Raw genomic sequence first — 26798 nt, forward strand, 5'->3', positions numbered from 1 at the left:
GAGTAACTATTATTTAATAATGAAGCAGCTGACAAGAGCAGTAAGCTTTTAATAGAGTAATAACACACTATAAATACATAAAATAGTTATGAGTGGCTGAGAAGTGCTTTGAACTTCTCAGACTATCTAGCATGGAAAAAAGTGAAGACATTATATATTTCTGATTGGGAAAAGGACCACAAAGTAATGAATAAATTCAGTGATATTTTTTCCTTAAAAAGATGTCCCTTACTATGGGACTAACAGCTTGTTTGTATCTTGTGTGCTACAACACAAAGGTTTCCATCACAAGCTGTTGAACCTCTCACAAACCCTGTTTGCTAATCTGTATGCCATCCGATATATAACCCTGTAGCTTGAGCTTCATTATCAACATATCCCTGGCCAATGCGGAAAATCAGAAGAGCAAACTCATACAAACCAACCAAAAGCCAAGTTACTGATGCAATGTTGATTCTTTAATTGGGATGGAAAATGCAATAGGCAGTGACAGCAGGAAACAGAACAACACAAAACCAATGAATTGGAAATAGGAAAATCATAAGCTGCAGCAAGGCACAAGCCAGGGCTCCAGCCCAAAGGCACCCTCCCTTCCTATTGCGGGATGGGAATCTCAGAGCCAGGCAGAGCAGGAGAGACTCTCGTCCAAGGATGAGTACAAATTCTTTGTATCGCAGATAGAGGGGAGCTTTAGGAGGCAGTGTTGGAAATCCTAAAGGTGCCAGCTGAAGATCTGCAAGGTTACTCTGTGCAAATAAACAAGAACCATAAAGTTCAAGTAGCTGCTTTGCCACAGCCTAAATAGGGGCTGAAAGGTTTGATGTGCATGTGGTGGTAGAAGACAAGAGGGGCTACTTGTGGAGACGGATAACAGATACACCAATACAATCCATGGATATTTGGGGTTTAGCAGGGCCCACAATTGCCGTTGAGGTACCTGTGGCCTCGGCCCCAGCTGCCATATCCGCAACCCCCATAGCCCCTGTAGCCCCCATAACCTCTGTAGCCTCCATAGCCCCCAAGGCCTCCATAGCCCCAAGAGCCCCAAGAGCCTCCATAGCCCCCAAGGCCTCCAAAACCGCCACGGCCTCCAAAAGTGCCACCAAAGCCCCCTCCAACTCCGGGGGCTCCCGCCGAGCCAACAACGCTGTACTGCGGGAAGGAGCTGAGGATGGGCCCGGGGAAGGTGACCACCGAGGGCGGGGGCTGGATCACCACCGTGGAGTCGGGGCACTGCCGCACGCAGGGCTCGTTGCAGGTGTCAGCCAGCGGGGCCGGGGCGGCCACCCCGCAGGAAGGGGCGCACAGGCTGGAGCAGGACATCTTCCAGGCAGGCAAGGAGTGCTGGAAAAGGCACCAGGGATTAGGCCAGGGTGTGGGGAAGGGGCTGTATGGAGGGAGGCAGGCAGAGATCCCCAAGAGGCTTCCAAGAGCTGGACTTACCCGGTTGATTGGGAGAGTCAAGTGGAGGAAGATGGATAGAGGGCTGCAAAGGCCTCAGCTCTTTTATACGTGTCCCACACTGCCTGGGGCGTCGGCCAAGGGGGTGGTGGTGGAAACCCCACGTAGTCATGAAATCAAGTGAAAAAGCTTCATGACACAGATAATGAAGCGAGACAATTATAGCCCTCTTCACTGGGGACTTTGGTGTGCAAACGTGCCCTGAAGAGGATAGGGGCGATGGGAGGGACAGACCGTGACACGTCATTACATGAAAGACAAGGCGGTGCTGTAGTTGACCTCGTGCCACCAATAAACCCCGATCTGTCCCTGATCCCCCACTTTGCCTATGTAGAAGAGTCCCGGGCATCTTGCAGAAGTGCTTTGCAATCCTGGGCACAGCCATCACGCCTGTCATTAGCTCTCTTTTACAGGCTGGTAAACAGAGGCAGCGGGAGGTTGGGCAAAGGCAGAAGGCATTCCACACGCTCGGGGTGACTTCCAAATGCCCACCATCTCTGAATGCCGGCAACAGCTGCGCATCTCACGGTCTTGGGGTCCACAGGCATCTCTGCTAATTGCCCACCCCGAAGGCTCGGGCGGGCATTGGGATTTTTAGGTCCCGGTTTCACTTGACGGCCATGCAAAGAGTAGAGGAGACGGGTGCCACGTGTGGCAAAACCGCAAACGCACAGCGGCCTGGTAGAGACGCGATGGGCACGGCAGTGGGGTAGAGCACAGGAGACCTCTGAGACGGGGGACGTATATGGAGGAGCAGAAGGGCAGCAACGCGACCAGGTCACTGTCAGCTCCTTCAGCCTCGTGTCTGTGAGCGTGGTCCTCCCCGAGCCCCCTCTGGAGGGACTTGATTACTCACCTGGGCACTGAGGACTGTGCCCGGAGATGCTGGCCGAGCATCCACAGAGAGCCAGGCTGCATGTGGCCACGCTCCCTACGGGCACAGGCATGCTGGGCACCGATGGCTCTGGGTGCGTGGCTGGACTGCTGCTGAGTGCTGAGTGTGGCGTGGTTGGGCACAGCAATCTTCTGCAAGATGCCCAGGATTCTTCTACGTAAGCAAAGTGAGGGATTAGGGACAGGTCAGGGTTTATTGGTGCCGCGAGTTCAGCTACAGCAGCGCCTTGTCTTTCATGTAATGATGCGTCACACTCTGTCCCTCCCATCACCTCTTTCTTCTCCAGGGCACGTTTGCACGCCAATGTCCCCAGTGAGGAGGCACATAGTTGTCTCGCACCGCTATCTGTGTCAGGAAGCTTGTCCGCTTGAATTCATAATTACCTGGGGTTTTTGCAACCGCCCCCTTGGCCGATGGCCCGGGCAGTCTGGGACATGTATAAAAGAGCTGAGGGCTTTGCAGCCCTCTGTCCAGTTTCCTCCGCTTGACTCTCCTGATCACTGTGGTAAGTCCAAGTCTTACCTCCACCTTTCCTTCCTCAGCAGTGGCTTTCTCAAGGTGTCTTTTGCTGAGTGCTCCACCACACTTTCATAGCACATGGTTAGGATGTGATGGTGCTGTTTCAGAACTATGGAAAGGATGGAAATTTAAACTCGTAGGTACGATGCCCCGAGTATGCCAGTGCCCTCAAGTCCTTTGGGAGCTTGGTGATTTTCCATCTGCTTTGGATGAGGGAGTTTTGCCTCCCTCCCGTGGCCGAGTAAGAACCAGGGAGCATGAGGGCAGCAAGGGGTCTAAAGCAGCATTTCAACTCTGGAACGTGTTTTTGCTCTGACTGCCGAGATAATCCCGAGCACGCCCTGGGACACAGGTTCCAAGTGTGAGAGAGGCCGGAGGGACTTAGGATCAGGCCTTGCACTGAGCCAGAGCTCTGCCTTGTCTTGCAGCTTTACCTCCCGAACCCAAGGATGTCCTGCTCCAGCCTGTGCGCCCCTTCCTGCGGGGTGGCCGCCCCGGCCCCGCTGGCTGACACCTGCAACGAGCCCTGCGTGCGGCAGTGCCCCGACTCCACGGTGGTGATCCAGCCCCCGCCCTCGGTGGTCACCTTCCCCGGGCCCATCCTCAGCTCCTTCCCGCAGTACAGCGTTGTTGGCTCGGCGGGAGCCCCCGGAGTTGGAGGGGGCTTTGGTGGCACTTTTGGAGGCCGTGGCGGTTTTGGAGGCCTTGGGGGCTATGGAGGCTCTTGGGGCTCTTGGGGCTATGGAGGCCTTGGGGGCTACGGAGGCTACGGGGGCTACGGAGGCTATGGAGGCTACGGGGGCTACGGAGGCTATGGGGGTTGCGGATATGGCGGCTGGGGCCGAGGCCACAGGTACCTCAACGGCAACTGTGGGCCCTGCTAAGCCCCACACTGGCTCCGGCCACAGATGAAGGAGAGCTCCAGAAAAGCCCCTGGCACATCCCGACACGACGCTCTGTGGAAGGACGTGCCTTCGGCATTGCTGCTCTCCGGAGCTTGGGTGCCTCGTGCCTGCTTGGGGCCCAGCTGTGCCTTCCTCCTGCCCTACTTGAGCATCCCTTCAAGACTTGTTGCCCCCTGATGACAGAGACCTGCACTAGGTGCCTGCTCCTGTGGCACAGCTGATGCTCGCTGTCGCTCTGCCGGCTGCCAGGAGATGTGGGGCTGCCCTTGGCCGGGGCCCTGCTCTTCTCCCAACTGCCTCCTCCCCTCAAAGTGCAATAAAAGCTGTGTCGCATCGCAAGGTCGACCCATGGTTTTTCTTCATCCTTCCTTCTTCTTTCCCACTTCCCCCAAACCTCGGGGCGTGTTGGTGCGGGCTGCTTGAATCTGCCACGGTAGTGCCCTTGGAGCATTTGGGCAGTTTGCTCAGTGTCTTACAACTAGATGATGACAGTCCCAGCTGAGTCTTGTAGAGCACATCCCACTGAGCTTCCTCTGGTCTCCCACCAGCAATAAACACAATACATTCCCAAAGCCCACTTTGAATACGTGAAAGCGCCATAGGTGTCTTGCAGAAGCTCTTCCAAATCCCCTGCAAAACCAGCATGCCAGGCATTACCTCCTTTCATTGCCTTGTTAACGGCCACGTTTGGAGGTCCCGGGAAATGGAGAGACGACCACTGCATGTACAGGGCTGCTGGCCATGCCCCTGTGCCCAGCTAGAGGTGGGGGCCACCGGGAAGGAGTGAGATAGTCACAGCCAAGTCTTCCCAAATTTCCCCTCAGAGTCCTGAAGTGGCCACGGGTATCCAGTCAGGTGAAGCACAAAGCTCTCCGAGCAGGAGGTTGGACTGTCTACCCTCCTGAGGTGCCTCCCTTCTCCAAGTATCTTCTGATCTTGTGATCCCAGGACGGCAAAGTGGTCTTGGACAGAGACAGTTCCGGCCAGAGCCACCAGGAAGGGCAGCGTGGCAGCACGTTGGTCGCTGCTGGGGAGCTCAAGAAAAGATGTCTCATCCGCAGCTGTGAACACAGAGGATGGGATAGAAGGCAGCGAAATGGCAAGAGCAGGCGTTCCTTCCTTCCACTGCCTGAACTGAAGTTTGCACGTCTTCTCTTTCCCTTGAGGGTGTTTCAAGCTCTGCCCGTCCTCGCAGCTGGCCAGGTCCCCCTGCACTGACTCTCGGCCACCCACCAGGTCCTGGCTCACGTGGTGTCCCCTGTGTGTCTGCTGAGGGCACAGTGGTGGAAGGGGGTTCTGGTGACCCCGTCATGGCTGCTGTGGCTGGGTGCTTTGCGGGGGGTGTGGCAGCGTGGGCTACTTTGTGGGCTGGTGTGCAAACAAGGGCCAGCAGATCTGGTCCAGAGCACCGGGCTGTGGAAAGCTCTCCTGTCATTCTTTTCCTGGGCAGAGCCGTATCCCCAGGTGGCAGGTGGGTGACACAGGGAATCCCAGGAAGAGCTTCTGCTCCAGCAGTGGGGGCAAGACGGGGCCAAAAGTGCTGCAAGCAGCAGTGGAAGACGGAGGAAAAACAGGGTGAGGAGGTGGTGCAGGGGTGCAGGGATGTGGAGGGGATGGAGGCATGGCAGTTGGGGAGGTGCTGGGGGTTGCTCACCGTCTCCCCTATCGACCCATGGCCTCCCAAGTGGCTCTGACCTGGGCCTTTGCCGTTGGAGCGGCTCCGTTGGCATCCCAGTCCCCGCGGCCCCGAGGCTGCAGGCAGCCCGTGGGGAATGGCCAGAGCGGGCGGCAAACTCACTGTGGGGCCCAACAGCTCTTCTTGGGCTGTAGAGTGCAGGAGCCCAAAGTGGGGGGAAGACAGGGAAGGGAAAGAGGGAGAAGCTGTTGGTGAAGGAGACGAGCGTGATCCCTGCTGCATAAGACGGGCTGGTGGAGGGACGTGCTGCCAAGGGCAGGCAGGAGGAAGCACAGCAGCTCCTGCAGGTGCCCCTGACGAGGCCCCGGGTGGGAGCTGGCTGGGGCGGCCCAGGGAGCCAAGGCTGCCACTCGGGGTACTGGGTATGGAGGAAGGATGAAGAAAAACCATGGGTCGACCTTGCGATGCAACACAGCTTTTATTGCACTTTGAGGGGAGGAGGCAGTTGGGAGAAGAGCAGGGCCCCGGCCAAGGGCAGCCCCACATCTCCTGGCAGCCGGCAGAGCGACAGCGAGCATCAGCCGTGCCGCAGGAGCAGGCGCTTAGTGCGGGTCCCTGTCATCTGGAGTCAGCGAGCTTTGAAGGGGTGATCAGCAGGGCAGGAGGAAGGCAGAGCTGGGCCCCAAGCAGGCACGAGGCACCCAAGCTCCGGAGAGCAGCAATGCCGAAGGCACGTCCTTCCACAGAGCGTCGTGTCGGGATGTGCCAGGGGCTTTTCTGGAGCTCTCCTTCATCTGTGGCCGGAGCCAGTGTGGGGCTTAGCAGGGCCCACAGTTGCCGTTGAGGTACCTGTGGCCTCGGCCCCAGCCGCCATATCCGCAACCCCCATAGCCTCCGTAGCCCCCGTAGCCTCCATAGCCTCCGTAGCCCCCGTAGCCTCCGTAGCCCCCAAGGCCTCCATAGCCCCAAGAGCCCCAAGAGCCTCCATAGCCCCCAAGGCCTCCAAAACCGCCACGGCCTCCAAAAGTGCCACCAAAGCCCCCTCCAACTCCGGGGGCTCCCGCCGAGCCAACAACGCTGTACTGCGGGAAGGAGCTGAGGATGGGCCCGGGGAAGGTGACCACCGAGGGCGGGGGCTGGATCACCACCGTGGAGTCGGGGCACTGCCGCACGCAGGGCTCGTTGCAGGTGTCAGCCAGCGGGGCCGGGGCGGCCACCCCGCAGGAAGGGGCGCACAGGCTGGAGCAGGACATCTTCCAGGCAGGCAAGGAGTGCTGGAAAAGGCACCAGGGATTAGGCCAGGGTGTGGGGAAGGGGCTGTATGGAGGGAGGCAGGCAGAGATCCCCAAGAGGCTTCCAAGAGCTGGACTTACCCGGTTGATTGGGAGAGTCAAGTGGAGGAAGATGGATAGAGGGCTGCAAAGGCCTCAGCTCTTTTATACGTGTCCTACACTGCCTGGGGCGTCGGCCAAGGGGGTGGTGGTGGAAACCCCACGTAGTCATGAAATCAAGTGAAAAAGCTTCATGACACAGATAATGAAGCGAGACAATTATAGCCCTCTTCACTGGGGACTTTGGTGTGCAAACGTGCCCTGAAGAGGATAGGGGCGATGGGAGGGACAGACCGTGACACGTCATTACATGAAAGACAAGGCGGTGCTGTAGTTGACCTCGTGCCACCAATAAACCCCGATCTGTCCCTGATCCCCCACTTTGCCTATGTAGAAGAGTCCCGGGCATCTTGCAGAAGTGCTTTGCAATCCTGGGCACAGCCATCACGCCTGTCATTAGCTCTCTTTTACAGGCTGGTAAACAGAGGCAGCGGGAGGTTGGGCAAAGGCAGAAGGCATTCCACACGCTCGGGGTGACTTCCAAATGCCCACCATCTCTGAATGCCGGCAACAGCTGCGCATCTCACGGTCTTGGGGTCCACAGGCATCTCTGCTAATTGCCCACCCCGAAGGCTCGGGCGGGCATTGGGATTTTTAGGTCCCGGTTTCACTTGACGGCCATGCAAAGAGTAGAGGAGACGGGTGCCACGTGTGGCAAAACCGCAAACGCACAGCGGCCTGGTAGAGACGCGATGGGCACGGCAGTGGGGTAGAGCACAGGAGACCTCTGAGACGGGGGACGTATATGGAGGAGCAGAAGGGCAGCAACGCGACCAGGTCACTGTCAGCTCCTTCAGCCTCGTGTCTGTGAGCGTGGTCCTCCCCGAGCCCCCTCTGGAGGGACTTGATTACTCACCTGGGCACTGAGGACTGTGCCCGGAGATGCTGGCCGAGCATCCACAGAGAGCCAGGCTGCATGTGGCCACGCTCCCTACGGGCACAGGCATGCTGGGCACCGATGGCTCTGGGTGCGTGGCTGGACTGCTGCTGAGTGCTGAGTGTGGCGTGGTTGGGCACAGCAATCTTCTGCAAGATGCCCAGGATTCTTCTACGTAAGCAAAGTGAGGGATTAGGGACAGGTCAGGGTTTATTGGTGCCGCGAGTTCAGCTACAGCAGCGCCTTGTCTTTCATGTAATGATGCGTCACACTCTGTCCCTCCCATCACCTCTTTCTTCTCCAGGGCACGTTTGCACGCCAATGTCCCCAGTGAGGAGGCACATAGTTGTCTCGCACCGCTATCTGTGTCAGGAAGCTTGTCCGCTTGAATTCATAATTACCTGGGGTTTTTGCAACCGCCCCCTTGGCCGATGGCCCGGGCAGTCTGGGACATGTATAAAAGAGCTGAGGGCTTTGCAGCCCTCTGTCCAGTTTCCTCCGCTTGACTCTCCTGATCACTGTGGTAAGTCCAAGTCTTACCTCCACCTTTCCTTCCTCAGCAGTGGCTTTCTCAAGGTGTCTTTTGCTGAGTGCTCCACCACACTTTCATAGCACATGGTTAGGATGTGATGGTGCTGTTTCAGAACTATGGAAAGGATGGAAATTTAAACTCGTAGGTACGATGCCCCGAGTATGCCAGTGCCCTCAAGTCCTTTGGGAGCTTGGTGATTTTCCATCTGCTTTGGATGAGGGAGTTTTGCCTCCCTCCCGTGGCCGAGTAAGAACCAGGGAGCATGAGGGCAGCAAGGGGTCTAAAGCAGCATTTCAACTCTGGAACGTGTTTTTGCTCTGACTGCCGAGATAATCCCGAGCACGCCCTGGGACACAGGTTCCAAGTGTGAGAGAGGCCGGAGGGACTTAGGATCAGGCCTTGCACTGAGCCAGAGCTCTGCCTTGTCTTGCAGCTTTACCTCCCGAACCCAAGGATGTCCTGCTCCAGCCTGTGCGCCCCTTCCTGCGGGGTGGCCGCCCCGGCCCCGCTGGCTGACACCTGCAACGAGCCCTGCGTGCGGCAGTGCCCCGACTCCACGGTGGTGATCCAGCCCCCGCCCTCGGTGGTCACCTTCCCCGGGCCCATCCTCAGCTCCTTCCCGCAGTACAGCGTTGTTGGCTCGGCGGGAGCCCCCGGAGTTGGAGGGGGCTTTGGTGGCACTTTTGGAGGCCGTGGCGGTTTTGGAGGCCTTGGGGGCTATGGAGGCTCTTGGGGCTCTTGGGGCTATGGAGGCCTTGGGGGCTACGGAGGCTACGGGGGCTACGGAGGCTATGGAGGCTACGGGGGCTACGGAGGCTATGGGGGTTGCGGATATGGCGGCTGGGGCCGAGGCCACAGGTACCTCAACGGCAACTGTGGGCCCTGCTAAGCCCCACACTGGCTCCGGCCACAGATGAAGGAGAGCTCCAGAAAAGCCCCTGGCACATCCCGACACGACGCTCTGTGGGAGGACGTGCCTTCGGCATTGCTGCTCTCCGGAGCTTGGGTGCCTCGTGCCTGCTTGGGGCCCAGCTGTGCCTTCCTCCTGCCCTACTTGAGCATCCCTTCAAGACTTGTTGCCCCCTGATGACAGAGACCTGCACTAGGTGCCTGCTCCTGCGGCACAGCTGATGCTCGCTGTCGCTCTGCCGGCTGCCAGGAGATGTGGGGCTGCCCTTGGCCGGGGCCCTGCTCTTCTCCCAACTGCCTCCTCCCCTCAAAGTGCAATAAAAGCTGTGTCGCATCGCAAGGTCGACCCATGGTTTTTCTTCATCCTTCCTTCTTCTTTCCCACTTCCCCCAAACCTCGGGGCGTGTTGGTGCGGGCCGCTTGAATCTGCCACGGTAGTGCCCTTGGAGCATTTGGGCAGTTTGCTCAGTGTCTTACAACTAGATGATGACAGTCCCAGCTGAGTCTTGTAGAGCACATCCCACTGAGCTTCCTCTGGTCTCCCACCAGCAATAAACACAATACATTCCCAAAGCCCACTTTGAATACGTGAAAGCGCCATAGGTGTCTTGCAGAAGCTCTTCCAAATCCCCTGCAAAACCAGCATGCCAGGCATTACCTCCTTTCATTGCCTTGTTAACGGCCACGTTTGGAGGTCCCGGGAAATGGAGAGACGACCACTGCATGTACAGGGCTGCTGGCCATGCCCCTGTGCCCAGCTAGAGGTGGGGGCCACCGGGAAGGAGTGAGATAGTCACAGCCAAGTCTTCCCAAATTTCCCCTCAGAGGCCTGAAGTGGCCACGGGTATCCAGTCAGGTGAAGCACAAAGCTCTCCGAGCAGGAGGTTGGACTGTCTACCCTCCTGAGGTGCCTCCCTTCTCCAAGTATCTTCTGATCTTGTGATCCCAGGACGGCAAAGTGGTCTTGGACAGAGACAGTTCCGGCCAGAGCCACCAGGAAGGGCAGCGTGGCAGCACGTTGGTCGCTGCTGGGGAGCTCAAGAAAAGATGTCTCATCCGCAGCTGTGAACACAGAGGATGGGATAGAAGGCAGCGAAATGGCAAGAGCAGGCGTTCCTTCCTTCCACTGCCTGAACTGAAGTTTGCACGTCTTCTCTTTCCCTTGAGGGTGTTTCAAGCTCTGCCCGTCCTCGCAGCTGGCCAGGTCCCCCTGCACTGACTCTCGGCCACCCACCAGGTCCTGGCTCACGTGGTGTCCCCTGTGTGTCTGCTGAGGGCACAGTGGTGGAAGGGGGTTCTGGTGACCCCGTCATGGCTGCTGTGGCTGGGTGCTTTGCGGGGGGTGTGGCAGCGTGGGCTACTTTGTGGGCTGGTGTGCAAACAAGGGCCAGCAGATCTGGTCCAGAGCACCGGGCTGTGGAAAGCTCTCCTGTCATTCTTTTCCTGGGCAGAGCCGTATCCCCAGGTGGCAGGTGGGTGACACAGGGAATCCCAGGAAGAGCTTCTGCTCCAGCAGTGGGGGCAAGACGGGGCCAAAAGTGCTGCAAGCAGCAGTGGAAGACGGAGGAAAAACAGGGTGAGGAGGTGGTGCAGGGGTGCAGGGATGTGGAGGGGATGGAGGCATGGCAGTTGGGGAGGTGCTGGGGGTTGCTCACCGTCTCCCCTATCGACCCATGGCCTCCCAAGTGGCTCTGACCTGGGCCTTTGCCGTTGGAGCGGCTCCGTTGGCATCCCAGTCCCCGCGGCCCCGAGGCTGCAGGCAGCCCGTGGGGAATGGCCAGAGCGGGCGGCAAACTCACTGTGGGGCCCAACAGCTCTTCTTGGGCTGTAGAGTGCAGGAGCCCAAAGTGGGGGGAAGACAGGGAAGGGAAAGAGGGAGAAGCTGTTGGTGAAGGAGACGAGCGTGATCCCTGCTGCATAAGACTGGCTGGTGGAGGGACGTGCTGCCAAGGGCAGGCAGGAGGAAGCACAGCAGCTCCTGCAGGTGCCCCTGACGAGGCCCCGGGTGGGAGCTGGCTGGGGCGGCCCAGGGAGCCAAGGCTGCCACTCGGGGTACTGGGTATGGAGGAAGGATGAAGAAAAACCATGGGTCGACCTTGCGATGCGACACAGCTTTTATTGCACTTTGAGGGGAGGAGGCAGTTGGGAGAAGAGCAGGGCCCCGGCCAAGGGCAGCCCCACATCTCCTGGCAGCCGGCAGAGCGACAGCGAGCATCAGCCGTGCCGCAGGAGCAGGCGTTTAGTGCGGGTCCCTGTCATCTGGAGTCAGCGAGCTTTGAAGGGGTGATCAGCAGGGCAGGAGGAAGGCAGAGCTGGGCCCCAAGCAGGCACGAGGCACCCAAGCTCCGGAGAGCAGCAATGCCGAAGGCACGTCCTTCCACAGAGCGTCGTGTCGGGATGTGCCAGGGGCTTTTCTGGAGCTCTCCTTCATCTGTGGCCGGAGCCAGTGTGGGGCTTAGCAGGGCCCACAGTTGCCGTTGAGGTACCTGTGGCCTCGGCCCCAGCCGCCATATCCGCAACCCCCATAGCCTCCGTAGCCCCCGTAGCCTCCATAGCCTCCGTAGCCCCCGTAGCCTCCGTAGCCCCCAAGGCCTCCATAGCCCCAAGAGCCCCAAGAGCCTCCATAGCCCCCAAGGCCTCCAAAACCGCCACGGCCTCCAAAAGTGCCACCAAAGCCCCCTCCAACTCCGGGGGCTCCCGCCGAGCCAACAACGCTGTACTGCGGGAAGGAGCTGAGGATGGGCCCGGGGAAGGTGACCACCGAGGGCGGGGGCTGGATCACCACCGTGGAGTCGGGGCACTGCCGCACGCAGGGCTCGTTGCAGGTGTCAGCCAGTGGGGCCGGGGCGGCCACCCCGCAGGAAGGGGCGCACAGGCTGGAGCAGGACATCTTCCAGGCAGGCAAGGAGTGCTGGAAAAGGCACCAGGGATTAGGCCAGGGTGTGGGGAAGGGGCTGTATGGAGGGAGGCAGGCAGAGATCCCCAAGAGGCTTCCAAGAGCTGGACTTACCCGGTTGATTGGGAGAGCCAAGTGGAGGAAGATGGATAGAGGGCTGCAAAGGCCTCAGCTCTTTTATACGTGTCCCACACTGCCTGGGGCGTCGGCCAAGGGGGTGGTGGTGGAAACCCCACGTAGTCATGAAATCAAGTGAAAAAGCTTCATGACACAGATAATGAAGCGAGACAATTATAGCCCTCTTCACTGGGGACTTTGGTGTGCAAACGTGCCCTGAAGAGGATAGGGGCGATGGGAGGGACAGACCGTGACACGTCATTACATGAAAGACAAGGCGGTGCTGTAGTTGACCTCGTGCCACCAATAAACCCCGATCTGTCCCTGATCCCCCACTTTGCCTATGTAGAAGAGTCCCGGGCATCTTGCAGAAGTGCTTTGCAATCCTGGGCACAGCCATCACGCCTGTCATTAGCTCTCTTTTACAGGCTGGTAAACAGAGGCAGCGGGAGGTTGGGCAAAGGCAGAAGGCATTCCACACGCTCGGGGTGACTTCCAAATGCCCACCATCTCTGAATGCCGGCAACAGCTGCGCATCTCACGGTCTTGGGGTCCACAGGCATCTCTGCTAATTGCCCACCCCGAAGGCTCGGGCGGGCATTGGGATTTTTAGGTCCCGGTTTCACTTGACGGCCATGCAAAGAGTAGAGGAGACGGGTGCCACGTGTGGCAAAACCGCAAACGCACAGCGGCCTGGTAGAGACGCGATGGGCACGGCAGTGGGGTAGAGCACAGGAGACCTCTGAGACGGGGGACGTATATGGAGGAGCAGAAGGGCAGCAACGCGACCAGGTCACTGTCAGCTCCTTCAGCCTCGTGTCTGTGAGCGTGGTCCTCCCCGAGCCCCCTCTGGAGGGACTTGATTACTCACCTGGGCACTGAGGACTGTGCCCGGAGATGCTGGCCGAGCATCCACAGAGAGCCAGGCTGCATGTGGCCACGCTCCCTACGGGCACAGGCATGCTGGGCACCGATGGCTCTGGGTGCGTGGCTGGACTGCTGCTGAGTGCTGAGTGTGGCGTGGTTGGGCACAGCAATCTTCTGCAAGATGCCCAGGATTCTTCTACGTAAGCAAAGTGAGGGATTAGGGACAGGTCAGGGTTTATTGGTGCCGCGAGTTCAGCTACAGCAGCGCCTTGTCTTTCATGTAATGATGCGTCACACTCTGTCCCTCCCATCACCTCTTTCTTCTCCAGGGCACGTTTGCACGCCAATGTCCCCAGTGAGGAGGCACATAGTTGTCTCGCACCGCTATCTGTGTCAGGAAGCTTGTCCGCTTGAATTCATAATTACCTGGGGTTTTTGCAACCGCCCCCTTGGCCGATGGCCCGGGCAGTCTGGGACATGTATAAAAGAGCTGAGGGCTTTGCAGCCCTCTGTCCAGTTTCCTCCGCTTGACTCTCCTGATCACTGTGGTAAGTCCAAGTCTTACCTCCACCTTTCCTTCCTCAGCAGTGGCTTTCTCAAGGTGTCTTTTGCTGAGTGCTCCACCACACTTTCATAGCACATGGTTAGGATGTGATGGTGCTGTTTCAGAACTATGGAAAGGATGGAAATTTAAACTCGTAGGTACGATGCCCCGAGTATGCCAGTGCCCTCAAGTCCTTTGGGAGCTTGGTGATTTTCCATCTGCTTTGGATGAGGGAGTTTTGCCTCCCTCCCGTGGCCGAGTAAGAACCAGGGAGCATGAGGGCAGCAAGGGGTCTAAAGCAGCATTTCAACTCTGGAACGTGTTTTTGCTCTGACTGCCGAGATAATCCCGAGCACGCCCTGGGACACAGGTTCCAAGTGTGAGAGAGGCCGGAGGGACTTAGGATCAGGCCTTGCACTGAGCCAGAGCTCTGCCTTGTCTTGCAGCTTTACCTCCCGAACCCAAGGATGTCCTGCTCCAGCCTGTGCGCCCCTTCCTGCGGGGTGGCCGCCCCGGCCCCGCTGGCTGACACCTGCAACGAGCCCTGCGTGCGGCAGTGCCCCGACTCCACGGTGGTGATCCAGCCCCCGCCCTCGGTGGTCACCTTCCCCGGGCCCATCCTCAGCTCCTTCCCGCAGTACAGCGTTGTTGGCTCGGCGGGAGCCCCCGGAGTTGGAGGGGGCTTTGGTGGCACTTTTGGAGGCCGTGGCGGTTTTGGAGGCCTTGGGGGCTATGGAGGCTCTTGGGGCTCTTGGGGCTATGGAGGCCTTGGGGGCTACGGAGGCTACGGGGGCTACGGAGGCTATGGAGGCTACGGGGGCTACGGAGGCTATGGGGGTTGCGGATATGGCGGCTGGGGCCGAGGCCACAGGTACCTCAACGGCAACTGTGGGCCCTGCTAAGCCCCACACTGGCTCCGGCCACAGATGAAGGAGAGCTCCAGAAAAGCCCCTGGCACATCCCGACACGACGCTCTGTGGGAGGACGTGCCTTCGGCATTGCTGCTCTCCGGAGCTTGGGTGCCTCGTGCCTGCTTGGGGCCCAGCTGTGCCTTCCTCCTGCCCTACTTGAGCATCCCTTCAAGACTTGTTGCCCCCTGATGACAGAGACCTGCACTAGGTGCCTGCTCCTGCGGCACAGCTGATGCTCGCTGTCGCTCTGCCGGCTGCCAGGAGATGTGGGGCTGCCCTTGGCCGGGGCCCTGCTCTTCTCCCAACTGCCTCCTCCCCTCAAAGTGCAATAAAAGCTGTGTCGCATCGCAAGGTCGACCCATGGTTTTTCTTCATCCTTCCTTCTTCTTTCCCACTTCCCCCAAACCTCGGGGCGTGTTGGTGCGGGCCGCTTGAATCTGCCACGGTAGTGCCCTTGGAGCATTTGGGCAGTTTGCTCAGTGTCTTACAACTAGATGATGACAGTCCCAGCTGAGTCTTGTAGAGCACATCCCACTGAGCTTCCTCTGGTCTCCCACCAGCAATAAACACAATACATTCCCAAAGCCCACTTTGAATACGTGAAAGCGCCATAGGTGTCTTGCAGAAGCTCTTCCAAATCCCCTGCAAAACCAGCATGCCAGGCATTACCTCCTTTCATTGCCTTGTTAACGGCCACGTTTGGAGGTCCCGGGAAATGGAGAGACGACCACTGCATGTACAGGGCTGCTGGCCATGCCCCTGTGCCCAGCTAGAGGTGGGGGCCACCGGGAAGGAGTGAGATAGTCACAGCCAAGTCTTCCCAAATTTCCCCTCAGAGGCCTGAAGTGGCCACGGGTATCCAGTCAGGTGAAGCACAAAGCTCTCCGAGCAGGAGGTTGGACTGTCTACCCTCCTGAGGTGCCTCCCTTCTCCAAGTATCTTCTGATCTTGTGATCCCAGGACGGCAAAGTGGTCTTGGACAGAGACAGTTCCGGCCAGAGCCACCAGGAAGGGCAGCGTGGCAGCACGTTGGTCGCTGCTGGGGAGCTCAAGAAAAGATGTCTCATCCGCAGCTGTGAACACAGAGGATGGGATAGAAGGCAGCGAAATGGCAAGAGCAGGCGTTCCTTCCTTCCACTGCCTGAACTGAAGTTTGCACGTCTTCTCTTTCCCTTGAGGGTGTTTCAAGCTCTGCCCGTCCTCGCAGCTGGCCAGGTCCCCCTGCACTGACTCTCGGCCACCCACCAGGTCCTGGCTCACGTGGTGTCCCCTGTGTGTCTGCTGAGGGCACAGTGGTGGAAGGGGGTTCTGGTGACCCCGTCATGGCTGCTGTGGCTGGGTGCTTTGCGGGGGGTGTGGCAGCGTGGGCTACTTTGTGGGCTGGTGTGCAAACAAGGGCCAGCAGATCTGGTCCAGAGCACCGGGCTGTGGAAAGCTCTCCTGTCATTCTTTTCCTGGGCAGAGCCGTATCCCCAGGTGGCAGGTGGGTGACACAGGGAATCCCAGGAAGAGCTTCTGCTCCAGCAGTGGGGGCAAGACGGGGCCAAAAGTGCTGCAAGCAGCAGTGGAAGACGGAGGAAAAACAGGGTGAGGAGGTGGTGCAGGGGTGCAGGGATGTGGAGGGGATGGAGGCATGGCAGTTGGGGAGGTGCTGGGGGTTGCTCACCGTCTCCCCTATCGACCCATGGCCTCCCAAGTGGCTCTGACCTGGGCCTTTGCCGTTGGAGCGGCTCCGTTGGCATCCCAGTCCCCGCGGCCCCGAGGCTGCAGGCAGCCCGTGGGGAATGGCCAGAGCGGGCGGCAAACTCACTGTGGGGCCCAACAGCTCTTCTTGGGCTGTAGAGTGCAGGAGCCCAAAGTGGGGGGAAGACAGGGAAGGGAAAGAGGGAGAAGCTGTTGGTGAAGGAGACGAGCGTGATCCCTGCTGCATAAGACTGGCTGGTGGAGGGACGTGCTGCCAAGGGCAGGCAGGAGGAAGCACAGCAGCTCCTGCAGGTGCCCCTGACGAGGCCCCGGGTGGGAGCTGGCTGGGGCGGCCCAGGGAGCCAAGGCTGCCACTCGGGGTACTGGGTATGGAGGAAGGATGAAGAAAAACCATGGGTCGACCTTGCGATGCGACACAGCTTTTATTGCACTTTGAGGGGAGGAGGCAGTTGGGAGAAGAGCAGGGCCCCGGCCAAGGGCAGCCCCACATCTCCTGGCAGCCGGCAGAGCGACAGCGAGCATCAGCCGTGCCGCAGGAGCAGGCGTTTAGTGCGGGTCCCTGTCATCTGGAGTCAGCGAGCTTTGAAGGGGTGATCAGCAGGGCAGGAGGAAGGCAGAGCTGGGCCCCAAGCAGGCACGAGGCACCCAAGCTCCGGAGAGCAGCAATGCCGAAGGCACGTCCTTCCACAGAGCGTCGTGTCGGGATGTGCCAGGGGCTTTTCTGGAGCTCTCCTTCATCTGTGGCCGGAGCCAGTGTGGGGCTTAGCAGGGCCCACAGTTGCCGTTGAGGTACCTGTGGCCTCGGCCCCAGCTGCCATATCCGCAACCCCCATAGCCTCCGTAGCCCCCGTAGCCTCCATAGCCTCCGTAGCCCCCGTAGCCTCCGTAGCCCCCAAGGCCTCCATAGCCCCAAGAGCCCCAAGAGCCTCCATAGCCCCCAAGGCCTCCAAAACCGCCACGGCCTCCAAAAGTGCCACCAAAGCCCCCTCCAACTCCGGGGGCTCCCGCCGAGCCAACAACGCTGTACTGCGGGAAGGAGCTGAGGATGGGCCCGGGGAAGGTGACCACCGAGGGCGGGGGCTGGATCACCACCGTGGAGTCGGGGCACTGCCGCACGCAGGGCTCGTTGCAGGTGTCAGCCAGTGGGGCCGGGGCGGCCACCCCGCAGGAAGGGGCGCACAGGCTGGAGCAGGACATCTTCCAGGCAGGCAAGGAGTGCTGGAAAAGGCACCAGGGATTAGGCCAGGGTGTGGGGAAGGGGCTGTATGGAGGGAGGCAGGCAGAGATCCCCAAGAGGCTTCCAAGAGCTGGACTTACCCGGTTGATTGGGAGAGCCAAGTGGAGGAAGATGGATAGAGGGCTGCAAAGGCCTCAGCTCTTTTATACGTGTCCCACACTGCCTGGGGCGTCGGCCAAGGGGGTGGTGGTGGAAACCCCACGTAGTCATGAAATCAAGTGAAAAAGCTTCATGACACAGATAATGAAGCGAGACAATTATAGCCCTCTTCACTGGGGACTTTGGTGTGCAAACGTGCCCTGAAGAGGATAGGGGCGATGGGAGGGACAGACCGTGACACGTCATTACATGAAAGACAAGGCGGTGCTGTAGTTGACCTCGTGCCACCAATAAACCCCGATCTGTCCCTGATCCCCCACTTTGCCTATGTAGAAGAGTCCCGGGCATCTTGCAGAAGTGCTTTGCAATCCTGGGCACAGCCATCACGCCTGTCATTAGCTCTCTTTTACAGGCTGGTAAACAGAGGCAGCGGGAGGTTGGGCAAAGGCAGAAGGCATTCCACACGCTCGGGGTGACTTCCAAATGCCCACCATCTCTGAATGCCGGCAACAGCTGCGCATCTCACGGTCTTGGGGTCCACAGGCATCTCTGCTAATTGCCCACCCCGAAGGCTCGGGCGGGCATTGGGATTTTTAGGTCCCGGTTTCACTTGACGGCCATGCAAAGAGTAGAGGAGACGGGTGCCACGTGTGGCAAAACCGCAAACGCACAGCGGCCTGGTAGAGACGCGATGGGCACGGCAGTGGGGTAGAGCACAGGAGACCTCTGAGACGGGGGACGTATATGGAGGAGCAGAAGGGCAGCAACGCGACCAGGTCACTGTCAGCTCCTTCAGCCTCGTGTCTGTGAGCGTGGTCCTCCCCGAGCCCCCTCTGGAGGGACTTGATTACTCACCTGGGCACTGAGGACTGTGCCCGGAGATGCTGGCCGAGCATCCACAGAGAGCCAGGCTGCATGTGGCCACGCTCCCTACGGGCACAGGCATGCTGGGCACTGATGGCTCTGGGTGCGTGGCTGGACTGCTGCTGAGTGCTGAGTGTGGCGTGGTTGGGCACAGCAATCTTCTGCAAGATGCCCAGGATTCTTCTACGTAAGCAAAGTGAGGGATTAGGGACAGGTCAGGGTTTATTGGTGCCGCGAGTTCAGCTACAGCAGCGCCTTGTCTTTCATGTAATGATGCGTCACACTCTGTCCCTCCCATCACCTCTTTCTTCTCCAGGGCACGTTTGCACGCCAATGTCCCCAGTGAGGAGGCACATAGTTGTCTCGCACCGCTATCTGTGTCAGGAAGCTTGTCCGCTTGAATTCATAATTACCTGGGGTTTTTGCAACCGCCCCCTTGGCCGATGGCCCGGGCAGTCTGGGACATGTATAAAAGAGCTGAGGGCTTTGCAGCCCTCTGTCCAGTTTCCTCCGCTTGACTCTCCTGATCACTGTGGTAAGTCCAAGTCTTACCTCCACCTTTCCTTCCTCAGCAGTGGCTTTCTCAAGGTGTCTTTTGCTGAGTGCTCCACCACACTTTCATAGCACATGGTTAGGATGTGATGGTGCTGTTTCAGAACTATGGAAAGGATGGAAATTTAAACTCGTAGGTACGATGCCCCGAGTATGCCAGTGCCCTCAAGTCCTTTGGGAGCTTGGTGATTTTCCATCTGCTTTGGATGAGGGAGTTTTGCCTCCCTCCCGTGGCCGAGTAAGAACCAGGGAGCATGAGGGCAGCAAGGGGTCTAAAGCAGCATTTCAACTCTGGAACGTGTTTTTGCTCTGACTGCCGAGATAATCCCGAGCACGCCCTGGGACACAGGTTCCAAGTGTGAGAGAGGCCGGAGGGACTTAGGATCAGGCCTTGCACTGAGCCAGAGCTCTGCCTTGTCTTGCAGCTTTACCTCCCGAACCCAAGGATGTCCTGCTCCAGCCTGTGCGCCCCTTCCTGCGGGGTGGCCGCCCCGGCCCCGCTGGCTGACACCTGCAACGAGCCCTGCGTGCGGCAGTGCCCCGACTCCACGGTGGTGATCCAGCCCCCGCCCTCGGTGGTCACCTTCCCCGGGCCCATCCTCAGCTCCTTCCCGCAGTACAGCGTTGTTGGCTCGGCGGGAGCCCCCGGAGTTGGAGGGGGCTTTGGTGGCACTTTTGGAGGCCGTGGCGGTTTTGGAGGCCTTGGGGGCTATGGAGGCTCTTGGGGCTCTTGGGGCTATGGAGGCCTTGGGGGCTACGGAGGCTACGGGGGCTACGGAGGCTATGGAGGCTACGGGGGCTACGGAGGCTATGGGGGTTGCGGATATGGCGGCTGGGGCCGAGGCCACAGGTACCTCAACGGCAACTGTGGGCCCTGCTAAGCCCCACACTGGCTCCGGCCACAGATGAAGGAGAGCTCCAGAAAAGCCCCTGGCACATCCCGACACGACGCTCTGTGGGAGGACGTGCCTTCGGCATTGCTGCTCTCCGGAGCTTGGGTGCCTCGTGCCTGCTTGGGGCCCAGCTGTGCCTTCCTCCTGCCCTACTTGAGCATCCCTTCAAGACTTGTTGCCCCCTGATGACAGAGACCTGCACTAGGTGCCTGCTCCTGTGGCACAGCTGATGCTCGCTGTCGCTCTGCCGGCTGCCAGGAGATGTGGGGCTGCCCTTGGCCGGGGCCCTGCTCTTCTCCCAACTGCCTCCTCCCCTCAAAGTGCAATAAAAGCTGTGTCGCATCGCAAGGTCGACCCATGGTTTTTCTTCATCCTTCCTTCTTCTTTCCCACTTCCCCCAAACCTCGGGGCGTGTTGGTGCGGGCCGCTTGAATCTGCCACGGTAGTGCCCTTGGAGCATTTGGGCAGTTTGCTCAGTGTCTTACAACTAGATGATGACAGTCCCAGCTGAGTCTTGTAGAGCACATCCCACTGAGCTTCCTCTGGTCTCCCACCAGCAATAAACACAATACATTCCCAAAGCCCACTTTGAATACGTGAAAGCGCCATAGGTGTCTTGCAGAAGCTCTTCCAAATCCCCTGCAAAACCAGCATGCCAGGCATTACCTCCTTTCATTGCCTTGTTAACGGCCACGTTTGGAGGTCCCGGGAAATGGAGAGACGACCACTGCATGTACAGGGCTGCTGGCCATGCCCCTGTGCCCAGCTAGAGGTGGGGGCCACCGGGAAGGAGTGAGATAGTCACAGCCAAGTCTTCCCAAATTTCCCCTCAGAGGCCTGAAGTGGCCACGGGTATCCAGTCAGGTGAAGCACAAAGCTCTCCGAGCAGGAGGTTGGACTGTCTACCCTCCTGAGGTGCCTCCCTTCTCCAAGTATCTTCTGATCTTGTGATCCCAGGACGGCAAAGTGGTCTTGGACAGAGACAGTTCCGGCCAGAGCCACCAGGAAGGGCAGCGTGGCAGCACGTTGGTCGCTGCTGGGGAGCTCAAGAAAAGATGTCTCATCCGCAGCTGTGAACACAGAGGATGGGATAGAAGGCAGCGAAATGGCAAGAGCAGGCGTTCCTTCCTTCCACTGCCTGAACTGAAGTTTGCACGTCTTCTCTTTCCCTTGAGGGTGTTTCAAGCTCTGCCCGTCCTCGCAGCTGGCCAGGTCCCCCTGCACTGACTCTCGGCCACCCACCAGGTCCTGGCTCACGTGGTGTCCCCTGTGTGTCTGCTGAGGGCACAGTGGTGGAAGGGGGTTCTGGTGACCCCGTCATGGCTGCTGTGGCTGGGTGCTTTGCGGGGGGTGTGGCAGCGTGGGCTACTTTGTGGGCTGGTGTGCAAACAAGGGCCAGCAGATCTGGTCCAGAGCACCGGGCTGTGGAAAGCTCTCCTGTCATTCTTTTCCTGGGCAGAGCCGTATCCCCAGGTGGCAGGTGGGTGACACAGGGAATCCCAGGAAGAGCTTCTGCTCCAGCAGTGGGGGCAAGACGGGGCCAAAAGTGCTGCAAGCAGCAGTGGAAGACGGAGGAAAAACAGGGTGAGGAGGTGGTGCAGGGGTGCAGGGATGTGGAGGGGATGGAGGCATGGCAGTTGGGGAGGTGCTGGGGGTTGCTCACCGTCTCCCCTATCGACCCATGGCCTCCCAAGTGGCTCTGACCTGGGCCTTTGCCGTTGGAGCGGCTCCGTTGGCATCCCAGTCCCCGCGGCCCCGAGGCTGCAGGCAGCCCGTGGGGAATGGCCAGAGCGGGCGGCAAACTCACTGTGGGGCCCAACAGCTCTTCTTGGGCTGTAGAGTGCAGGAGCCCAAAGTGGGGGGAAGACAGGGAAGGGAAAGAGGGAGAAGCTGTTGGTGAAGGAGACGAGCGTGATCCCTGCTGCATAAGACTGGCTGGTGGAGGGACGTGCTGCCAAGGGCAGGCAGGAGGAAGCACAGCAGCTCCTGCAGGTGCCCCTGACGAGGCCCCGGGTGGGAGCTGGCTGGGGCGGCCCAGGGAGCCAAGGCTGCCACTCGGGGTACTGGGTATGGAGGAAGGATGAAGAAAAACCATGGGTCGACCTTGCGATGCGACACAGCTTTTATTGCACTTTGAGGGGAGGAGGCAGTTGGGAGAAGAGCAGGGCCCCGGCCAAGGGCAGCCCCACATCTCCTGGCAGCCGGCAGAGCGACAGCGAGCATCAGCCGTGCCGCAGGAGCAGGCGTTTAGTGCGGGTCCCTGTCATCTGGAGTCAGCGAGCTTTGAAGGGGTGATCAGCAGGGCAGGAGGAAGGCAGAGCTGGGCCCCAAGCAGGCACGAGGCACCCAAGCTCCGGAGAGCAGCAATGCCGAAGGCACGTCCTTCCACAGAGCGTCGTGTCGGGATGTGCCAGGGGCTTTTCTGGAGCTCTCCTTCATCTGTGGCCGGAGCCAGTGTGGGGCTTAGCAGGGCCCACAGTTGCCGTTGAGGTACCTGTGGCCTCGGCCCCAGCCGCCATATCCGCAACCCCCATAGCCTCCGTAGCCCCCGTAGCCTCCATAGCCTCCGTAGCCCCCGTAGCCTCCGTAGCCCCCAAGGCCTCCATAGCCCCAAGAGCCCCAAGAGCCTCCATAGCCCCCAAGGCCTCCAAAACCGCCACGGCCTCCAAAAGTGCCACCAAAGCCCCCTCCAACTCCGGGGGCTCCCGCCGAGCCAACAACGCTGTACTGCGGGAAGGAGCTGAGGATGGGCCCGGGGAAGGTGACCACCGAGGGCGGGGGCTGGATCACCACCGTGGAGTCGGGGCACTGCCGCACGCAGGGCTCGTTGCAGGTGTCAGCCAGCGGGGCCGGGGCGGCCACCCCGCAGGAAGGGGCGCACAGGCTGGAGCAGGACATCTTCCAGGCAGGCAAGGAGTGCTGGAAAAGGCACCAGGGATTAGGCCAGGGTGTGGGGAAGGGGCTGTATGGAGGGAGGCAGGCAGAGATCCCCAAGAGGCTTCCAAGAGCTGGACTTACCCGGTTGATTGGGAGAGCCAAGTGGAGGAAGATGGATAGAGGGCTGCAAAGGCCTCAGCTCTTTTATACGTGTCCCACACTGCCTGGGGCGTCGGCCAAGGGGGTGGTGGTGGAAACCCCACGTAGTCATGAAATCAAGTGAAAAAGCTTCATGACACAGATAATGAAGCGAGACAATTATAGCCCTCTTCACTGGGGACTTTGGTGTGCAAACGTGCCCTGAAGAGGATAGGGGCGATGGGAGGGACAGACCGTGACACGTCATTACATGAAAGACAAGGCGGTGCTGTAGTTGACCTCGTGCCACCAATAAACCCCGATCTGTCCCTGATCCCCCACTTTGCCTATGTAGAAGAGTCCCGGGCATCTTGCAGAAGTGCTTTGCAATCCTGGGCACAGCCATCACGCCTGTCATTAGCTCTCTTTTACAGGCTGGTAAACAGAGGCAGCGGGAGGTTGGGCAAAGGCAGAAGGCATTCCACACGCTCGGGGTGACTTCCAAATGCCCACCATCTCTGAATGCCGGCAACAGCTGCGCATCTCACGGTCTTGGGGTCCACAGGCATCTCTGCTAATTGCCCACCCCGAAGGCTCGGGCGGGCATTGGGATTTTTAGGTCCCGGTTTCACTTGACGGCCATGCAAAGAGTAGAGGAGACGGGTGCCACGTGTGGCAAAACCGCAAACGCACAGCGGCCTGGTAGAGACGCGATGGGCACGGCAGTGGGGTAGAGCACAGGAGACCTCTGAGACGGGGGACGTATATGGAGGAGCAGAAGGGCAGCAACGCGACCAGGTCACTGTCAGCTCCTTCAGCCTCGTGTCTGTGAGCGTGGTCCTCCCCGAGCCCCCTCTGGAGGGACTTGATTACTCACCTGGGCACTGAGGACTGTGCCCGGAGATGCTGGCCGAGCATCCACAGAGAGCCAGGCTGCATGTGGCCACGCTCCCTACGGGCACAGGCATGCTGGGCACCGATGGCTCTGGGTGCGTGGCTGGACTGCTGCTGAGTGCTGAGTGTGGCGTGGTTGGGCACAGCAATCTTCTGCAAGATGCCCAGGATTCTTCTACGTAAGCAAAGTGAGGGATTAGGGACAGGTCAGGGTTTATTGGTGCCGCGAGTTCAGCTACAGCAGCGCCTTGTCTTTCATGTAATGATGCGTCACACTCTGTCCCTCCCATCACCTCTTTCTTCTCCAGGGCACGTTTGCACGCCAATGTCCCCAGTGAGGAGGCACATAGTTGTCTCGCACCGCTATCTGTGTCAGGAAGCTTGTCCGCTTGAATTCATAATTACCTGGGGTTTTTGCAACCGCCCCCTTGGCCGATGGCCCGGGCAGTCTGGGACATGTATAAAAGAGCTGAGGGCTTTGCAGCCCTCTGTCCAGTTTCCTCCGCTTGACTCTCCTGATCACTGTGGTAAGTCCAAGTCTTACCTCCACCTTTCCTTCCTCAGCAGTGGCTTTCTCAAGGTGTCTTTTGCTGAGTGCTCCACCACACTTTCATAGCACATGGTTAGGATGTGATGGTGCTGTTTCAGAACTATGGAAAGGATGGAAATTTAAACTCGTAGGTACGATGCCCCGAGTATGCCAGTGCCCTCAAGTCCTTTGGGAGCTTGGTGATTTTCCATCTGCTTTGGATGAGGGAGTTTTGCCTCCCTCCCGTGGCCGAGTAAGAACCAGGGAGCATGAGGGCAGCAAGGGGTCTAAAGCAGCATTTCAACTCTGGAACGTGTTTTTGCTCTGACTGCCGAGATAATCCCGAGCACGCCCTGGGACACAGGTTCCAAGTGTGAGAGAGGCCGGAGGGACTTAGGATCAGGCCTTGCACTGAGCCAGAGCTCTGCCTTGTCTTGCAGCTTTACCTCCCGAACCCAAGGATGTCCTGCTCCAGCCTGTGCGCCCCTTCCTGCGGGGTGGCCGCCCCGGCCCCGCTGGCTGACACCTGCAACGAGCCCTGCGTGCGGCAGTGCCCCGACTCCACGGTGGTGATCCAGCCCCCGCCCTCGGTGGTCACCTTCCCCGGGCCCATCCTCAGCTCCTTCCCGCAGTACAGCGTTGTTGGCTCGGCGGGAGCCCCCGGAGTTGGAGGGGGCTTTGGTGGCACTTTTGGAGGCCGTGGCGGTTTTGGAGGCCTTGGGGGCTATGGAGGCTCTTGGGGCTCTTGGGGCTATGGAGGCCTTGGGGGCTACGGAGGCTACGGGGGCTACGGAGGCTATGGAGGCTACGGGGGCTACGGAGGCTATGGGGGTTGCGGATATGGCGGCTGGGGCCGAGGCCACAGGTACCTCAACGGCAACTGTGGGCCCTGCTAAGCCCCACACTGGCTCCGGCCACAGATGAAGGAGAGCTCCAGAAAAGCCCCTGGCACATCCCGACACGACGCTCTGTGGGAGGACGTGCCTTCGGCATTGCTGCTCTCCGGAGCTTGGGTGCCTCGTGCCTGCTTGGGGCCCAGCTGTGCCTTCCTCCTGCCCTACTTGAGCATCCCTTCAAGACTTGTTGCCCCCTGATGACAGAGACCTGCACTAGGTGCCTGCTCCTGTGGCACAGCTGATGCTCGCTGTCGCTCTGCCGGCTGCCAGGAGATGTGGGGCTGCCCTTGGCCGGGGCCCTGCTCTTCTCCCAACTGCCTCCTCCCCTCAAAGTGCAATAAAAGCTGTGTCGCATCGCAAGGTCGACCCATGGTTTTTCTTCATCCTTCCTTCTTCTTTCCCACTTCCCCCAAACCTCGGGGCGTGTTGGTGCGGGCCGCTTGAATCTGCCACGGTAGTGCCCTTGGAGCATTTGGGCAGTTTGCTCAGTGTCTTACAACTAGATGATGACAGTCCCAGCTGAGTCTTGTAGAGCACATCCCACTGAGCTTCCTCTGGTCTCCCACCAGCAATAAACACAATACATTCCCAAAGCCCACTTTGAATACGTGAAAGCGCCATAGGTGTCTTGCAGAAGCTCTTCCAAATCCCCTGCAAAACCAGCATGCCAGGCATTACCTCCTTTCATTGCCTTGTTAACGGCCACGTTTGGAGGTCCCGGGAAATGGAGAGACGACCACTGCATGTACAGGGCTGCTGGCCATGCCCCTGTGCCCAGCTAGAGGTGGGGGCCACCGGGAAGGAGTGAGATAGTCACAGCCAAGTCTTCCCAAATTTCCCCTCAGAGGCCTGAAGTGGCCACGGGTATCCAGTCAGGTGAAGCACAAAGCTCTCCGAGCAGGAGGTTGGACTGTCTACCCTCCTGAGGTGCCTCCCTTCTCCAAGTATCTTCTGATCTTGTGATCCCAGGACGGCAAAGTGGTCTTGGACAGAGACAGTTCCGGCCAGAGCCACCAGGAAGGGCAGCGTGGCAGCACGTTGGTCGCTGCTGGGGAGCTCAAGAAAAGATGTCTCATCCGCAGCTGTGAACACAGAGGATGGGATAGAAGGCAGCGAAATGGCAAGAGCAGGCGTTCCTTCCTTCCACTGCCTGAACTGAAGTTTGCACGTCTTCTCTTTCCCTTGAGGGTGTTTCAAGCTCTGCCCGTCCTCGCAGCTGGCCAGGTCCCCCTGCACTGACTCTCGGCCACCCACCAGGTCCTGGCTCACGTGGTGTCCCCTGTGTGTCTGCTGAGGGCACAGTGGTGGAAGGGGGTTCTGGTGACCCCGTCATGGCTGCTGTGGCTGGGTGCTTTGCGGGGGGTGTGGCAGCGTGGGCTACTTTGTGGGCTGGTGTGCAAACAAGGGCCAGCAGATCTGGTCCAGAGCACCGGGCTGTGGAAAGCTCTCCTGTCATTCTTTTCCTGGGCAGAGCCGTATCCCCAGGTGGCAGGTGGGTGACACAGGGAATCCCAGGAAGAGCTTCTGCTCCAGCAGTGGGGGCAAGACGGGGCCAAAAGTGCTGCAAGCAGCAGTGGAAGACGGAGGAAAAACAGGGTGAGGAGGTGGTGCAGGGGTGCAGGGATGTGGAGGGGATGGAGGCATGGCAGTTGGGG

General features: G+C 59.3%; 10 protein-coding genes across 10 annotated transcripts; 5 read left to right on the forward strand and 5 right to left on the reverse strand.

The window, feature by feature from the left end:
- Nucleotides 1-906: 906 nt before the first annotated feature.
- On the reverse strand, nucleotides 907-1323 carry LOC128146551 (claw keratin-like). The gene has a single exon (XM_052797982.1). The coding sequence runs from the start codon at nucleotides 1321-1323 to the stop codon at nucleotides 907-909; it is 417 nt and encodes a 138-aa protein (XP_052653942.1).
- A 2001-nt stretch (nucleotides 1324-3324) lies between these two features.
- LOC128146379 (claw keratin-like) lies at nucleotides 3325-3759 on the forward strand. Its single transcript, XM_052797672.1, has one exon. It carries the CDS (start codon nucleotides 3325-3327, stop codon nucleotides 3757-3759), a length of 435 nt encoding a protein of 144 aa, XP_052653632.1.
- A 2475-nt stretch (nucleotides 3760-6234) lies between these two features.
- Nucleotides 6235-6669, reverse strand: LOC128146141 (claw keratin-like). The gene has a single exon (XM_052797282.1). It carries the CDS (start codon nucleotides 6667-6669, stop codon nucleotides 6235-6237), a length of 435 nt encoding a protein of 144 aa, XP_052653242.1.
- A 2001-nt stretch (nucleotides 6670-8670) lies between these two features.
- On the forward strand, nucleotides 8671-9105 carry LOC128146377 (claw keratin-like). The gene has a single exon (XM_052797670.1). The coding sequence runs from the start codon at nucleotides 8671-8673 to the stop codon at nucleotides 9103-9105; it is 435 nt and encodes a 144-aa protein (XP_052653630.1).
- Nucleotides 9106-11580: 2475 nt separating this feature from the next.
- LOC128146380 (claw keratin-like) lies at nucleotides 11581-12015 on the reverse strand. Its single transcript, XM_052797673.1, has one exon. It carries the CDS (start codon nucleotides 12013-12015, stop codon nucleotides 11581-11583), a length of 435 nt encoding a protein of 144 aa, XP_052653633.1.
- A 2001-nt stretch (nucleotides 12016-14016) lies between these two features.
- On the forward strand, nucleotides 14017-14451 carry LOC128146378 (claw keratin-like). The gene has a single exon (XM_052797671.1). It carries the CDS (start codon nucleotides 14017-14019, stop codon nucleotides 14449-14451), a length of 435 nt encoding a protein of 144 aa, XP_052653631.1.
- A 2475-nt stretch (nucleotides 14452-16926) lies between these two features.
- LOC128146384 (claw keratin-like) lies at nucleotides 16927-17361 on the reverse strand. Its single transcript, XM_052797682.1, has one exon. The coding sequence runs from the start codon at nucleotides 17359-17361 to the stop codon at nucleotides 16927-16929; it is 435 nt and encodes a 144-aa protein (XP_052653642.1).
- Nucleotides 17362-19362: 2001 nt separating this feature from the next.
- LOC128146376 (claw keratin-like) lies at nucleotides 19363-19797 on the forward strand. Its single transcript, XM_052797669.1, has one exon. It carries the CDS (start codon nucleotides 19363-19365, stop codon nucleotides 19795-19797), a length of 435 nt encoding a protein of 144 aa, XP_052653629.1.
- Nucleotides 19798-22272: 2475 nt separating this feature from the next.
- LOC128146347 (claw keratin-like) lies at nucleotides 22273-22707 on the reverse strand. Its single transcript, XM_052797630.1, has one exon. The coding sequence runs from the start codon at nucleotides 22705-22707 to the stop codon at nucleotides 22273-22275; it is 435 nt and encodes a 144-aa protein (XP_052653590.1).
- A 2001-nt stretch (nucleotides 22708-24708) lies between these two features.
- Nucleotides 24709-25143, forward strand: LOC128146375 (claw keratin-like). The gene has a single exon (XM_052797668.1). The coding sequence runs from the start codon at nucleotides 24709-24711 to the stop codon at nucleotides 25141-25143; it is 435 nt and encodes a 144-aa protein (XP_052653628.1).
- Nucleotides 25144-26798: the final 1655 nt, after the last annotated feature.

Source organism: Harpia harpyja, chromosome 9, assembly GCF_026419915.1.
Source record: "Harpia harpyja isolate bHarHar1 chromosome 9, bHarHar1 primary haplotype, whole genome shotgun sequence".
Classification (NCBI taxonomy): Eukaryota; Metazoa; Chordata; class Aves; order Accipitriformes; family Accipitridae; genus Harpia; species Harpia harpyja.